At 46.1% G+C, this 15,691-nt stretch overlaps 4 protein-coding genes and 1 non-coding gene across 5 annotated transcripts; 2 read left to right on the top strand and 3 right to left on the bottom strand.

The window, feature by feature from the left end:
• Positions 1–82: 82 nt before the first annotated feature.
• GGS25DRAFT_513748 (CoA-transferase family III) lies at positions 83–3,980 on the top strand (the record flags this gene model as incomplete). Its single annotated transcript, XM_049262912.1, has 8 exons — positions 83–103; positions 175–206; positions 270–396; positions 456–960; positions 1,013–1,514; positions 2,493–2,751; positions 2,788–3,438; positions 3,513–3,980. The coding sequence occupies 8 exons, from the start codon at positions 83–85 to the stop codon at positions 3,978–3,980; spliced, it is 2,565 nt and encodes an 854-aa protein (XP_049117459.1).
• Positions 3,981–4,856: 876 nt separating this feature from the next.
• Positions 4,857–4,928, bottom strand: GGS25DRAFT_t53. Its single transcript has one exon. It is a non-coding gene; the product is annotated as a tRNA-Arg (tRNA).
• A 346-nt stretch (positions 4,929–5,274) lies between these two features.
• GGS25DRAFT_484974 (N-terminal acetyltransferase A, auxiliary subunit) lies at positions 5,275–8,808 on the bottom strand. The gene is made up of 4 exons (XM_049260510.1): positions 8,584–8,808; positions 7,433–8,451; positions 6,245–7,378; positions 5,275–6,195 (listed from the first exon to the last, which is right to left on the bottom strand). The coding sequence occupies exons 2-4, from the start codon at positions 8,334–8,336 to the stop codon at positions 5,750–5,752; spliced, it is 2,484 nt and encodes an 827-aa protein (XP_049117460.1). The 5' UTR covers positions 8,337–8,451; positions 8,584–8,808; the 3' UTR covers positions 5,275–5,749.
• A 1,141-nt stretch (positions 8,809–9,949) lies between these two features.
• GGS25DRAFT_484976 (putative caffeine-induced death protein Cid2) lies at positions 9,950–11,327 on the bottom strand. The gene is made up of 2 exons (XM_049260511.1): positions 10,963–11,327; positions 9,950–10,889 (listed from the first exon to the last, which is right to left on the bottom strand). Exons 1-2 carry the CDS (start codon positions 11,027–11,029, stop codon positions 10,372–10,374), a joined length of 585 nt encoding a protein of 194 aa, XP_049117461.1. The 5' UTR covers positions 11,030–11,327; the 3' UTR covers positions 9,950–10,371.
• Positions 11,328–13,860, top strand: GGS25DRAFT_484978 (26S proteasome subunit P45). Its single transcript, XM_049260512.1, has 4 exons — positions 11,328–12,250; positions 12,307–12,722; positions 12,789–13,423; positions 13,483–13,860. The coding sequence occupies exons 1-4, from the start codon at positions 11,922–11,924 to the stop codon at positions 13,501–13,503; spliced, it is 1,401 nt and encodes a 466-aa protein (XP_049117462.1). The 5' UTR covers positions 11,328–11,921; the 3' UTR covers positions 13,504–13,860.
• Positions 13,861–15,691: the final 1,831 nt, after the last annotated feature.

Consider the following 15,691-nt stretch of genomic DNA (forward strand, 5'->3'; position numbering starts at 1 on the left):
TGACTTAATACGGCGATATTCTGCTGTCGTAAGCACCGAAGGATTATCGTCTTTGCCGCTGGCAGGTCATCGTGTTCTGGATATGACCAGGGTCTTGGCTGGCGTATGTAAAAGACCATTCTAACCCTAGCCGCGTACATACGCACAAAAATGCTTATCTTCATACTATTATAGCCGTATTGTACACAGATCCTTGGCGACCTTGGGTATGGAAGGACACATTACCAGATACAAGAGATATTATAAACTGACGTCGTATCACAAACTAGCGCTGAAGTCATCAAGATTGAGCATCCAACTCGTGGTGATGATACCCGGGCTTGGGGCCCGCCTTATGCGGCGTATCGAGACGAGTCTAATCTGGAAGGTCCGGGTGAATCTGCGTACTTTCTAGGTGTAAATTCCCCGGCTCTAGTCCTGTGTACGATACGTCGCCAATGCTAAATTTTGGCCAGGTCAACCGAAACAAGAAGTCTTTAGGTCTATCATTCCAACATGCCGAGGGTGTGGAGGTCCTTCACAAGCTCGCAGCGAAATGCGACATCCTCGTGGAGAATTATCTCCCAGGTACTCTGAAGAAGTATGGTATGGACTATGAAACGTTACACAAAATTAATCCGGGTCTCATCTACGCCTCGATAACGGGATATGGCCAGACGGGACCATATTCGCAGCGAGCCGGGTACGATGTCATGGTCGAGGCCGAATTCGGGTTGATGCATATCACCGGCAGTCGAGACGGGCCACCGGTAAAGGTCGGCGTAGCTGTTACAGATTTGACTACGGGGCTTTATACCAGTAATAGTATCATGGCTGCCCTTTTGTCTCGCGCGAAGACGGGTCGTGGCCAGCACATCGACGTAGCCCTCAGTGATTGCCAGACTGCTACGCTTGCCAACATCGCAAGTAGTTGTCTCATTAGTGGGAAGAAGGACACAGGCCGATGGGGTACAGCTCATCGTAAGCGTAAACCAGTCATATTTTCACGAGTCGTTTACTGACGACCCAATAGCATCAATAGTACCGTACCAATCATTCAAGACCAAAGACGGCGATGTATTATTTGGCGGTGGCAACGATCGCTTATTCAGCATACTATGCCAAGGCCTAGGTAGGCCGGAGTGGATAACGGATCCGAAGTACAGCGTGAACTCGCAGCGCGTAGCTCACCGGGAAGAGCTTCTTGTCGAGATACAGGAGATTACGGTGCAAAAGACGACGCAGGAATGGTTGGAAATCTTCGAGGGGAAGGGCATGCCGTACGCCGCGGTCAACGACGTTCAGGGGGCGCTGAATCACGAGCACACGAAGGCGCGGAATATGGTTATCGAGGTAGAGCACGAGCAGTGCGGGCCGATCAAGTTGGTTAACACCCCGGTCAAATACAGCGAAACCAAGCCCACGGTTCGTACTGCACCACCGACTTTAGGTCAGCATACCGATGAAGTTTTGTTAGATATTCTTGGCCTAGAAGCTAGCGAGGTGGCTTTGCTGAAGGAGAAAGGGGCCGTGAGGTAGATTTCAGAATTTCAATTGTCATCTTCTAAGAATCTGTAGGCCAACCAATTCAATTACTTGAGATGAATTGATTAGATGGGTAGGTATCTGATTAGAAGTAGTTATTTGCTGCTTGGACTGACGGGAATATCTTGCTTAGAGAGTTACTCACTTGTAGTTATGGGAGAGATGTTTCTAAGTTGAGACCCTTTGGCATTGGATGACAAGAAACGTACCTGGGGAGGTACCCATGATTGTTCATGTTGACACTGTAGGTAGTATGCTATCATGAAATGACGAGCAAATAAATGAGAAGAAATAGTTATTACGAGGAGCATTGAAGATTCATTGAAGTTTGCTAAATTGAAGTACTAAGTTACTACTAACCTACATATGTAGTAATTAGTAGACATCTTCCTAAAACAGAATAGTTGCTCATATTTACCAGGGTCCAGGGTTATTTAATTCGTGGCCAGGACCTTCCCCCCCGTACCCCCGGATAATCTCAGCACAAATATCGTATCATCACGTGAGTTTCACGTGCCCTAACCTCCACTTGTTGAATTTCAAACTTCCATCTTCATTTCATCAGCTTAACCACCTTTTTAATAAAAACTGAGGAAGCTAAGTTGATCTTTACTAACCAAACATCCTAATACAAGGTAGAACCGTTCAATTTGGCACTGTTCTGTGGTTAGTTGCCGTCTAGAACTTCCTTCTCCTTTACGACAGCTAACAATTTACGGCACTTTAGGGGCAGTATCCAGTAGTAATAACACCTGACCAACTACCTTACCTAACCTACCATCAATCTATTATTTTCCTACTCTAAATACCTGGAGGATATTTCTCAGGTTGCCTATCTTTAAATAGACTGGAATCATGGATTCGCTTAAGCAGAAGGAGGGCGATGTGCCCACGGTACCTCCCGAAATGTCAACCTCATCGCAACCCTCCAACCCTAAGGCGTCCAGTCCAGCACCTAGCACCACCAGCTCCACTGGCCGCCCACCTTACATGCCACAATTCTCAGCAGCTACACAGATGATTCTTAAGAGGATAAATTCCAAACCTGGAAGTCTGTCATCAGCTCTATCATCGGCATCTTCTGAATTGAACAAAACTAACATTGAAAAATCCACATTTGAGGATGCCAAGAGACGTCTTGTCATGACTATGAACACTTCTATGAGTATGCGAATGCCCCCTCAAATTCCTCATCATCACACAATGCCTCGTAAATCATCTTCTATGGTTACTTTACGCATGCCTATGGACGCTGCTTTCCAGCTCCGAACCCCCGCTCCCACTCAGACAACGGCAGCACCCCCCATCTCATCAGCGAAGACCATACCTAAGACCATGGCATTGGCCAAACCAGCCACTCCGAAGGCATCGACACAGAAGTCTAAGAGCAAGCCGTCTCGTGGCACCAAGCGCAAGCGTGGAAAGGAAGATGATGGTGATGAAACATCTTCCAGCCTCAGCGACCTGTCGGATAATGAGCGCAAGGCTGCCCCCGCTGCGAACACCACCAAATCTTCCGTTGCCGCTGCTTCTGCTAAGGAACAGGCCGTACACACTATGACGAAGTACGGCCGTCAAGTGCAGAAGCCGACACAGTACAATCCTTCTTTGCAGTCGGCGCGCGATGCTCAGAAGCGAAAGACTAATGGAAAGCGCACTCAAGAGCAAGCGCTATGCAAGGTGTGCCAACGCGGACTTAGTCCAAACGCCAACCAGATCGTATTCTGCGATGGCTGCAACAACGGCTGGCACCAGATGTGCCACGAGCCGTATATCGATGACGATTTTGTCAGCAACGAGTCTCAATCGTGGTTTTGCAACCGCTGCGTTGCCAAGCGCGAGAAGCATATTGCCAAGAAGAAGAAGCTTGAAGGATTTAAGGGCGTCAGCTGGTCTGGCAAGACTGCCGAGCAGGTAAGTTTTATCTACAGTTATTTCACTCGATACCTACTCATCCACTATACGGATTTTTCTGACAATTTCTCTAGAAACGATCATATCTATCGGGTGTCCCTCATGCGCAGCTCGTTAATATCATCATGTACAGCATGGAGCTACACCCCGAGCTTCCGATCTTCCCTGCTCACGAAGCCAGACGCGGCGGTGCTCAAGGGGCCCGCACGTCTTCCAACGATAGCAGCCGAACCAAGACGGACTCGAACATCAACGTCGGCCCCACTCACTACTCCAGCAAGGTGTCCACGCCAGATTCGTACGCCCTAAACGCCAAGGCGACGGCGGGTCAGAAATCAGCTACTGACAGCCAGGACCGGGCTGCCCGAGAGGGATCCAGCGACTCCGTTCCCGCGGCCTGGCCTCAAGTAGGCAAGGGCACTCTAGCGGGCCTGGAGATGAAAGAGGATGAGATGCGCGATAAGAACGACCATGAAGCCTTCAGCGTCAGCACCTACAATGCCCGAGGCAAGAAGATCATTGAGAATGGCAAGGCCGCATGAAGGCCGAAAACGACACGGAAAGTGAAGTCAAAAGGGGAAGACTTCAATTCGGGAATGATCATTTCAAAATCTGGGGACGCATAGCTAGGCACGTACATGGCTACCTATGCATTAAGTATCAAGAAAAGGGGAGAAGAAGACTATGTGTTGTGCTCGAGGAGAGCCAGAGCTGTTTGCTAGTATCGGGCATGCAGGGGAAGGAAGAAGAAAAGTAACGATATGTTCAGTCACATCCATCGAGAGACCTGCTCTCGGGGTGTGAGTATTTGACGAGGTGGCCATTATGGCCCCATTTACTGGCCTGTAGCCCCGACAAACCGACAGGCAGACGGACATTGAGGAGGTGTTTATACATTAGGAAGGAGTCCAGCATCCTGTAACTATTCCTTATACCATTTGCATGGAATCTGAGCTGGCTGGTTTGCTGGTTTGGTCCGGTCCGGTTCATTGACACGGGGTAAAGGGGGGTGGTGCTCTGATTACAATTTTTTTTTCCAAGATATCTAGGCCTGAATCGACGAGAAAGGACCTAGGCACTTCTTAGTAAATACCTTTTCTTTTCAATTCAACTTCAAATGTTGATAATAATGGTTGAGTTGTTAAATTAAAACTCGAGATCACGAGTACGCTGCCTGGAGAGGAGGGGGTGAGGGGGGGGGCTCAGGATAGCATAGCCGAGAACGGGCGTGGAAATGTCCTACATAGCAGTACATACCTACCTATGCATAGTACATACATACATACGCTTCATGCAAATAAATCCCCCTTGATTAAAAAAAATGATAATTCCACAATATTCGCAATACTCGGTCCTCCTAAAAAAAAAATAAAAAGAATAAGCACGTAAAAAGAAAAGGAAAGAAAAAATTATCAAAGCGACCACCACGGGACTCGAACCCGCAATCTTCACCACCGGAAAGTGACGCGATACCATTTCGCCAGGCAGCCTTAGCTTTAGATAACTGATAACATGGACTGTTTCATTGTTATCGCCGATACTAACTTGCGCTATATATATACATACCTAAGGTAGTATAGTATAGTGCAACATTTGAAGAAAGTCAGGCCGTGGTTTAGGCGCTTACATATGTGTGTGCAGTGTACGTTATGTAATGCACAGTATGTAGGGTACATATTGTGGTAAGCAACTGTACACACCTACTCAGGGTATCTCGCTTTATGATATCGCGAGGTCAACGAGCTGGCGAAATAAATTTACGTGGATGAGCCCGACAATGATTATGTAGACGTGGCTTTGAATGGCTTTGATAAAATTCTACAAGGGAAATAGGACCAGAATTTTAATAGCCACTTATGCCTACACATGAGGCCATCTTCATCTACTCACACGCCAACAGAGGCTCTAACCGGAGTAATCAATCAAGCAGACAAGCCAAGTTTGACTACAAGTTTTCATATTTCTCTCTTTTTATTGTGAGAAGTTCTCATGCAACATGAGAACCTCCCTGAATGAGCTACTCTAAGCCTAGCATTTCTACATCCATGATGTATTCGCTTTATTTTCCCTACCGACCCCGTTTTCATGCTCTAGGTAGTAGTCAAATCCTATCTAGGCAGGGTTCGAAATTGATACGCGATGCGGTAATATGCAAGCCATATCTACTCGTACTTAGATATTTTCCTCCAGACTCACATACAATGCATGATGACCTTCTAATAATTCCTCGCCAAAGATTGCTCGAAAGATAGACCAGTAAAGTGATCGCCTTAGCTATGCAGTCTAGGAAGCTCAGTCTAAAAATGGGTACCTAGTAGAATGCCGTAACTTCTGGCCACTTTTCGTGGGCGGCCGTCTTGAAAGCCTCTGCCTCACTGCTACGCCACTGCCTCAGAAGAGCCCAGACCTCGGCTGCATGGTCGTGTTGCACATCCTTGAGAGCCAGTACCTTTGTGATGTCTTTTTCGGCTTTGCTTTTATCTTCTCCTAGCGATCTTTCAATCTTGCAGGCTGCAATGAGGTGAGATGGGCTATCACTATGCTTCTCTAAGAAATCAGCATTATATTTCTTCAAATCTGCTGAAGCATCAACTGCAGTGAATTCAGATTTGAGTGCTTCCGCGACCTTGGGTGGCAGAGATTCGATCTTCGAGTTGAGAATTTGACGGAATCGAACGACTTGTTCATGGATAGTAGGATTGTCTGCCTCTATAGACAGTGCAGCATTTAAGCACCGAAGGGCAAGGAGGTATTTTTCTAGCAAAGGTTAGCATAACGAAATTAGATTTAGCTGCGCAGAATTTACCTCTCCTCATGAAGACCTCGAAACCAGCAATTTGCCCATCAATGTACTTAGGACTGAATTGAAGAATGGGTGCGAGGAACTTCGTAGCTTCAACTAATGGCTGACTTGTCGCGGCCAGTTTCAGCCCATATGGGTCATCATCCCTCTTGACGGGCTCAGCGGCAGCCCCCTTCGATTTGTTGGGGTCTTGCTTGGCCGCCCGCTCGGCGGCTTCTCGCTCGGCTTTCTGTGCTTCCTTTTTAGCCTTCTTCGCTGCCTTCTTCCTTTCCGCGGCTTCCTCCCCGTTGGCACCCGATCCATCTACTCCATTGACCATCTGGCTGTTGTCGTGCATGCTTAAATAGACTGCGATAGCTCCGAGGGCGGCACGAGTATAGAATGGATGCTCGCGAAGGTGGTCCTCCCAGCGAATCATGTCAACGTATGCGCGAATCTGCCCCTTACGCAGAGAAAAGCTGTGGAAATCGAATTGATCTTCCTGCCACACGTCGAATATGTTGTACACGGAATGAAAGCGTTTCAAGGCCAGCCCTACGTTCCCGTTGCGTACCCAAGCTTCTCCATCTTCTGTCAAGTACCATACACTCTGCATGTCGAGTAGGTCATTCAAAGGACCACCCGGGGAATCGTTTCTAGTAAAGAGACCCATCGTTTGCAAGGCAATATCAGTCTCATTGTTCCGAAGCTGGTATTTTGCTGCCTTGGTATTGATATATCGGTCTTTCAGGTCGAGCAGGCGGGCTTGATCCATGGTCGAAGAAGCTTTTTGGGTGTTGCCGTAGTGTTTCCATATTCTAGCCTTGGTCATGTGAAACTCGACGTTGCTGGGTAGTAACTCGATTCCTTTATCCACGTATTCCATAGCCTTCGAAAGGTCGCGGCTCAAGTGGTAGTTGTAATGCTGCGCAAGGTAGTATAATGCCGCTGGTTCTCCCTTTAAGGCATCTCCATTCACGGCTTCACCCTCGCTAGAAGATGCACGTTTCGACTCCAGGTACTCCTGTGCAAGTGCTCCTAGTGTATCTTTCTTGAACGTATCAGTGTAGAGATGCTTGAGGTTTGCAAAGGTTGAAGGAACCCCCTTGTCTAGCATAAACGCTAAATACTTTTGGGCCGCTTCCCGAAAATCGTCACCTAAATCTTGTGAGTGATCATTTCTTATAGCAACTTTATTTCGACATGACTTACCGACGAGAAAATCCAAGGGTAGTCGCTTAGCAGCATCAGACCGGGGGTTCTTTTCAGCATATTCATCGTAAACTGCCTTTCGCGCCAACAAGTTGTCGGCATCAATATCTAATATCCCTATGAGATTGGTGTAGTAGACGGGATGTTCCGAGTTCCGGTCAAGTAGAGCACGATGAGCTTCAATGGCCTCTTCCTTCCTTCCAAGCTTCGACAGATATTCAGCGCGGAGCTCTAAAACAGCTAAGCGGTCGAGGTTATTTTTGGCAATGGACTCTAGATGATCTAAAGCTCTCTGGTATTCCTGCATCTCGGCGATAATCGAGTTCTTATACATGACAGCTTCGGAGTTCTCGTAATCGGTTTTAGAAGGGGGGACCTTCAACGAGTCCTCGTACGTTATTAGAACCTTCTCGGCTTGGGCAAGGTCACCGGCTAAGTGATGAGCAACGGCGAGGGCGGTCCAGTTCTGTCTCAATTGTGGCCTAGCTTGGAGCATAGCGGTTCTACTTTGTATGTAGCCTTGGTAGTCCCGCATCTGAACCTGGAGGAAGGCAAGATCTCTCTGAATCTGGGAGGATTCGGGCTCGAGCTTCAAAGCGAACTTGTATGCCTTGATAGCTTCCTCGAAGTTCTTTTGATGTCGGTATAACAAGCCGTATACGTGCCAGCATATGTGGGATTTCATATCGGCTGTTAATGCTTCCTTCCCTAACGCGAAAGCTTCTTCGGTCTTTCCTTGCTGATTGATGATCAAGGCCTTCATGGCCATTGTGTCTCCATGTTTGGGGTTCTTCTTGAGAATCTGTTCGGCGGCCTTTAACCCCCTCTTGTACTGTTTGTCTTCATAATTGCGTATAACTTGTCGAAAGAGAGAATTCTCTTTCGAACTCAGGGGCTGAGGCATGGTCGGTAGTGGTGCGTGCGGTACTCCTCCGCCGTCAAGACCTTGGATTCGGAGGCACAGACGACTTTTAAGGGAATAGCGTCAAAGAATATTTCAGGAAGTAAGGTATTATCTCCTATTATACATATGAGTCAACTACTAGATTTACCATTTAAATAATTCCAAAACTGGATATTTCAAAGTTGATAAAAGATTTATTGTGTACCATGTGTAGGTAGGTAGGTACCTAGGGTGTTGGGTAACTCACGAGAGACTTGTTTGGAGGGTATTGGCCGAGATCTATTTTATCGACCCAAAATTTTACTACAACGTACAACCCGTGTGGGCATATATGTGACTTGTAAGTATACCTCGGGTATTTAGTTATGTATACAATCTTGGTGAATAGGTTGTAAGGTTGTAAGGTTGTAGTAGTAATTGTGAATGGAGTGTTGAAAGCTCGGAGCTTTGCGAGTTAATACTTTAATTGTTTAATCGGCTGCAGCCACCAAAACCAAAGTGGGATGTAGCAATATTCGGTATCGTTATCCACGCACCTGTTCGCCCCACTTTTAGTGGATCCGGAGCTACTTCTCCTTCGTACTTCTCTAAGCGCCTCGCGGCTAGGATTATGCTTAGTCATCAATTTTTGAATAAGAGCGTGTCAACGCGTAATTGTTGTTTTTCTTCCTTACACACCACTGTATATTGAAGCTATTCGAGTGTTTCCGTTGTTTTTTTGGATCAAATTGATCAAATAAGATCAATCTATTAAATATAACCAAGTAGTAAGTGAAATCTCCCGGCGACAAGCTTTCTAATCATTATATGTGCTGGTATTACCTAGTAGGGTCTCCAGGGCTCTTTCAGGGCTCTTTCAACGCGTCCTAGCGCTATAATCACTTGTATTTCAATCAATTCAAGCTCGCTCGCCCAATATCAGGCTTTAAATAATTGTAATTAGCTCATTTAAAAGCCCTTTCAAATCTCAATCAATTGATCAAATGATTACTATCTTAATTGCGTTGTGAAAGGTGTATTTTGATCCAAAACGCGGTGTATATATGGATATTTACTTGACGCGTTGAAAGTGGCCATATTTAGTGTATATACACGGTACCTTTAACTCTATTTTCAGAATGCTACACACCACTTGATCGTGTCAAACTATATTCAATCAATTACGCTTTGAAAGCTCTTTCGAATGATCTAAATGCGAAATTGAAATATTGTGGTTTGCAATAGTTGTAATTGAATAAATGTGAGGGCATATCTGTAACTACCTAATGTTGAGACTTAGCCAAATCTCCAACTTTCTATTACGTAATCGGTCTTACAAGCGCCGACACGCTGCCTTACATAAGCTTCTAGGTAATGATTGGCTATTTTGCCACGGCACTGCGGAAGAGCCACCAATAATTGAGGCAGAAAGTAGTGGGGCTAAGTACCAGTACTTGGGCGCAATGTGCACCAGTTGGTCCGTGCCGCGAACTCTGAGGTGCTGGGATAACGACAGCCGCAATATTTGGTGGGTCAGAAAATCTAAGCAAGACATCAATCTGTACATTTAGAGCTCTCATTTCACCGATAATCATCCGTGTGGTAAATGTAGGTACATAGTACATAACGTTAATCTCTAATGTTCAACTTCAATGTTTATTGGAACTTGAAAGTTCAACCTTCAAGTTTCGATCTTTGAGCAGAATCAATCCACCAATCTGCCTCTAATAATGGAACACTTCACCACTTTTACTATACGTACTACTATGTAAGTACTAAGGTTAGGTTACCATCCAATGGCTCTAATATTTTACATTGTAGTGGCGAGGGTATATATCTAGTGTGTATATAGATAAGATATGTACAACATATGTAAGTACGTACATAAATAGTAGGTGATATCCGTGATGGATGTAGCAAGCACATCTCCGTCCACCTCCTACATAAAGTAGTAGTTTAACTGTCATATCTGAATATCCATACAGATACTCGGTAGATGACTACCTGGGTATCACACGTACTTAGGAAGGTAGGCAAACGCATTGTTTGCTTGGTATCATGTATGACGACCATCTCTACCCCTTTTCCATTTATTAAGAGCTTCCTCTGCATCTTGGAAGTCATCACCGCATCGCTCCCGAACCAAACCCCAAGTTCGAGAACGAACGATGCGCTCAATACTCCGTTCTTGCCTTAAGAGGTCTGCCAATTGCTCCGTACGAGGCTCCCGGGGGAAATATCGCGCCGAGTAAGGATCTAGCCTTTCATCAACCACCTGCTCGTGATTCTTCTTCGTCTCGGCTTCCCGCAAAGCGACTTCAGGGTCATCCGGGTCGGGACTAGTGGCTACATAAGCACAATACGTCAGGACGTCGGTCCTTGTTTGCCAAGAAGGAAACAAGACCTTGTCCTTGAATTCTTGGCAAGCGTGAGGATCAATAGATCGGCTCGAAGTTCGAGGAGCTCGAATAGAAGTGGAGGTGGGATCAAAGCCCGACCGACCCGGTGTTATAAGGGCATTGAGGTTCTGTGTTATCGAGTCGTCTATAGCGCTACGGGATAATCGGAGAAAGTCTATCGAGAAAGTAAGTACTTTAGTACTATGTAATTACCAATGCTACCTATAACGCTAGCAATAACTACAAACCTCTGAGTGCTCCGGTTGTGAAGCAAAACTGCGGCGACAAATGGGGCTTAACGGAAGGTTCGGTCATGATATCACGAGATGTTGATCTCGGAGAAGGAGTCGTCGCATCGGCGGTATCCGTTCCAGGAACCGATCTTCGTGACCAAAGTATTCCTGCCAGCGTGGAAGATTGATGATTAGACTTTAAAAAGAGTAGGAAAAAGTAGAAGGAGAAGAAAAGAGTGTCATTTCTTTATAATACTGGTAATACTTGCCCCTCCAGTGTGGTAAATGTAACGACAATGTTCGTTTAAGGTACAGCAGCACACAGAGCACATACCATACCTTGGTACTGGGTCACTACAGGTGATCGGAGCTAGCGGGTGGCGGGCATTGCGCAGAAAGCGTAGAAGATGGAGGGGCTATTATTTGCTGAAATTGAATCGCGTGCCTCGAAGGAAGAAATCATGCTGTTAGATGAATAAATCCATAGTGAAACGGTTAAACAGTAAGACAATTGGTGAAGCAAGGCCTCGTTTGATGCATCAATTATGTACTTGTATTGTACATAACTACTACCAAGGTCACTATGTAATCAATTGATCAGGCTGATTACGCGACACGCCTGCCTGGAAAAGAGAGCTACAACGGGTACCCACCTGCAGCATTCTAGCCTTGCCCGGTGCCGTTTTGTACTGTTACCAGTTCTTTTTTAGCTTTCTGGAGCTTCATTTGTCACTGAATTACTAAATTACTGAATTCAACATTTAACATCATCAGCAATTTCCAACTCAATCCATCCCGTCCCAACCTACTTATTCTAACCTCAGCCTGTCATAATAAAATCAAACAGGCTATACTACGTACCATCAATACACCCAAGTACTTTACTTCACTTTTATTAAAAAGGTCTCGTTGGGTAAAAACATTCAAGATCCATATCTTACCGAATTTCACCCACTACACCACATTCATTAACCATGTCGAGCGCCCAAGATATCGAGGGCCTCGAGCGCCGCGGATCCGACGATGGTAAGGATAAGAAGGATGGAAAGGGTGATGGACCAAAGGACAGCACCAACAACGTTAATCGCGATGGTGATGCTGTCATGAAGGATGCCGAGCCCGAAGATGACGAAATTCTGGACGAGGAAACCCTTGGTCTCACTACAGAGGATCTAAAGACGCGGAAACGCCTACTAGAGAACGATGCCAGAATCATGAAGAGCGAATTCCAACGACTATCCCACGAGAAAGCTACCATGGGCGAGAGAATTAAAGAGAACAACGAGAAGATTGCGAACAATCGGTTTGTTTCACTTGATGCCATTACCAACGCCAATCATCCAGCTAACTTCCTTACAGGCAATTACCCTATCTTGTTGGCAACGTTGTCGAGTTGCTGGATCTTGACCCCACCGCCGAATCCCTCGAAGAAGGCGCCAATATCGATCTTGACGCTACGAGAGTAGGCAAATCTGCAGTAATCAAAACTTCTACGAGACAGACGATCTTTCTACCCCTGATCGGTCTTGTCGACCCCAACACACTTAAGCCAGGCGATCTCATCGGTGTTAACAAAGATTCTTACCTAATCCTCGACACATTACCTGCCGAATATGACAGCCGCGTCAAGGCCATGGAGGTCGACGAAAAGCCTACGGAGAAGTATACCGATGTGGGTGGCCTGGACAAACAAATAGAGGAGCTCGTTGAGGCCATCGTATGGCCTATGAAGGAGGCCGATCGTTTCAAGAAGATTGGCATCAAGGCACCCAAAGGTATGTCAACTATGAGATCCTCGGAGTTATGAATCTTAGAGTTACTTTACTTATTAAGCAAATTAGGTGCCCTAATGTATGGTCCTCCGGGAACTGGCAAGACTCTTTTAGCCCGAGCTTGCGCCGCTCAAACCGACGCAACGTTCTTGAAGCTCGCTGGTCCCCAACTGGTGCAAATGTTCATAGGAGATGGTGCGAAGTTGGTCCGGGATTGCTTCGCCTTGGCTAAAGAGAAGGCCCCCGCCATTATATTTATCGACGAACTGGATGCCGTAGGTACCAAGCGTTTCGACAGCGAGAAGAGTGGTGACCGAGAGGTTCAACGAACTATGCTTGAGTTGTTGAACCAACTGGACGGTTTTGCGTCGGACGATCGTATCAAGGTATTAGCCGCCACGAATCGTGTCGATGTACTAGACCCTGCCCTGTTACGATCCGGACGTCTAGACCGTAAGATTGAATTCCCTCTGCCCAATGAGGAGGCCCGTGCCCAGATTCTCAAGATTCATTCACGGAAGATGAAGGTCGACTCCAGCATAAACTGGGGCGAGCTAGCTCGAAGTACAGATGAATTTGGTGGTGCTATGCTGAAGGCAGTCTGTGTCGAAGCTGGCATGATTGCGCTACGGATGGGCAAGAACAAGATTAGTCACGAGCATTACGTAGACGCTATTGCCGAGGTGCAAGCCAAGAAGAAGGAGGTGAGCTCAAGTCCCGGTTATCCCATTTTCAAATCATTCCAAGCTAACATATTTTACAGACGGTCAACTTCTACGCATAAGGCAATCTTAATTCGAGCAAGAAAGCAGTCATGTAATAGAAGCAGCCTTGACAGGGCAGAAGAGGCCTGTAATATAGGTTATTTTGGCACATCAGTCAACCAGATGCGATTTGCCATCAAACTTGTGTGTTCGCCTTCATATTCTTGGTGTGTGTAAAAATACTTGTCAAAATCCGCGTGATTTCGGTTCTTGGTGATTTGTATGTCGGAACCACATATCATCCTCGTCTTTGTAGCTTTATTAGGTATGCATATGATCCGTGGGGGTTCCTCGCCCGCAGTAGAATAATAATTATACTCGTCTTCCGGGAGGGTTTTTCTAATCTCTAGGTGCTTGGACTAGGATATGGATGTAGGACCGTGGAGTAATACGGGTGCCATAATCACCGGATCATATACAAGACTCGTGGTCTCGCATTACTTAGGCCTCCCTTTTGATATGCCCCCCTTTTTTTTTTACCTCGAAGGCTTGGGGTGGTAATGTTCTAGATGGTTTGGTGGCCTTGGGTGAGGAGCTGGTATATACATACAGTTGTGGTTATGGTTGTAGGTAGCTGTAGTAGTCGCAATCGTGGGTAATCATATCATGTCTGTACATACCGAGGTCTGGGTGGTAGTAGTGATCGATATCTGCCTCTCTACTTTAGGTACCCAGTAGATAGACAGATCCATTCATAAGATTAACCTTGCCCGAAGTCCTCCTTCCGCAGGAAGCTCATCGACAGCTCTCTCGTCGCTCCTCAAACTACCTGGGTAGCTCCGAGGAAATGTTAGCGATATAGCAATGAAGCCAAGTCACATAAAAGGGATACCTCCGCGCCCTACGTGGCTCAGTCCTCTCTCATCGGGGGAGCAATACTGCGCGATATCTGCATGCAAGTATATCCCCTGGGAACGCCCACTCGGACAGACTTTAGGCTTTCAAGAGGGTGATGGCTTCTTTTAGGTCGCCTAGCTCTAAGGGTGGTATTATAGGATAGGGCATTGGAAGGGAATGGGTACCTGGATAGTCGCCTGTGTATGGTAGTAGAGTGTCCCCGCAACTCCTGAATAGGTAAATAATAGAATGGTCCTGCGGGACGTGCCCAAGCATTTCCTCCCAACTAGGTTATGTTGGGCCTTGGGTACTGATTGTTATATACGTCTAAGAGAAAATCAGATAAAACATTGTCAAACTGAAGGCTTTTCGGGGTTGCTTGTTTTGGATAATAACAACGATGCGAGGCAGCGCGGTGAATATGGAGTGTGCGGTAGCGTAGACGTTCGTGAGATGCGGGAGCAACTGCGTATAGGGGAAAAGCGGTGTTGCTATTGCTGTTGTGATACTTGGTATTGATGACAACATCGCTGCCATGTTTTTTTAACTACTTACGTACATACCTACCAAAGGTATTTGTTTAGCAAGTAGTTGGTCTCATAGTTCAAGGCTCTGTTCTCTCTTCTCTTACTAGGCAATAGTCACCTATGTACCATCATCTATGATCTATCTATCTATCGTTTCTATACAACGTTTCAGGCTTGATGTTGTCGCTGGCGCGGCACAGTACGATGCCCATAATATTATGAACCCCCCAGTTCATAGCATTTCAGCTCGCTTAGAAGCCTACATTTTCACCGGCATGAGAAGAATTAATGCAAGTTTGTTGTTGTTTTGTTGAGCTGGCAAGCGAAGCTCAATCAATCAATCACACCGGCTTTGCAAAAAGCTCAAAACGACAACTCGAATTGGCTTACCGTAAGATGAAGTCATTCAAAAGGCTCTACCACGGAGCTATTATCCAATTTAGTAGTTTCACCGACAAGACAGGCTTATTAGAAGCTTTGGACCTTTGAGGCCAACTGCTAGCATACAACTGTGTGATGAAATTATTCGTGAGTCGCCTCTTATAACTAACAGGCTGTATGCTATAGCCCTCTGACGTCTACAACTCCATCAAACTTATGACTAGCCAACTAGCTAGCTAATTAGCTTGGCACCTCCTATCACCGTATTCTATTCATTGTCTATCAGTTATAGCGACAGCAACAGCAACTCGGATGACTGTTACCTTGAAACAATCCATAGACTCTAGAGTTCTAGAGCGCATGGAGAGAGATTGCTCAGGAGGTCTCCTTGACAGCGTAATTAAAGGAAAGGTTACGACGCTATCTCTTTAGAAGTTTCCTGATATCTGAATGTAACCTCAAT

This window comes from Hypoxylon fragiforme, assembly GCF_022984875.1.
Source record: "Hypoxylon fragiforme strain CBS 206.31 chromosome Unknown GGS25scaffold_4, whole genome shotgun sequence".
In the NCBI taxonomy this organism is placed as follows: Eukaryota; Fungi; Ascomycota; class Sordariomycetes; order Xylariales; family Hypoxylaceae; genus Hypoxylon; species Hypoxylon fragiforme.

Bases quoted from the DNA above. Each gene is read 5' to 3' on its own strand.
- GGS25DRAFT_484974 (XM_049260510.1), bottom strand. From the start codon at position 8,336: ATGCCTCAGCCCCTGAGTTCGAAAGAGAATTCTCTCTTTCGACAAGTT. The intron at 7,379-7,432 runs GTAAGTCATGTC...CACAAGATTTAG, and splicing joins ACCCTTGGATTTTCTCGTCG to GTGACGATTTTCGGGAAGCG. The intron at 6,196-6,244 runs GTAAATTCTGCG...AACCTTTGCTAG, and splicing joins CGAGGTCTTCATGAGGAGAG to AAAAATACCTCCTTGCCCTT.
- GGS25DRAFT_484976 (XM_049260511.1), bottom strand. From the start codon at position 11,029: ATGACCGAACCTTCCGTTAAGCCCCATTTGTCGCCGCAGTTTTGCTTC. The intron at 10,890-10,962 runs GTTTGTAGTTAT...CTTTCTCGATAG, and splicing joins CACAACCGGAGCACTCAGAG to ACTTTCTCCGATTATCCCGT.
- GGS25DRAFT_484978 (XM_049260512.1), top strand. From the start codon at position 11,922: ATGTCGAGCGCCCAAGATATCGAGGGCCTCGAGCGCCGCGGATCCGAC. The intron at 12,251-12,306 runs GTTTGTTTCACT...ACTTCCTTACAG, and splicing joins GAGAAGATTGCGAACAATCG to GCAATTACCCTATCTTGTTG. The intron at 13,424-13,482 runs GTGAGCTCAAGT...CATATTTTACAG, and splicing joins TGCAAGCCAAGAAGAAGGAG to ACGGTCAACTTCTACGCATA.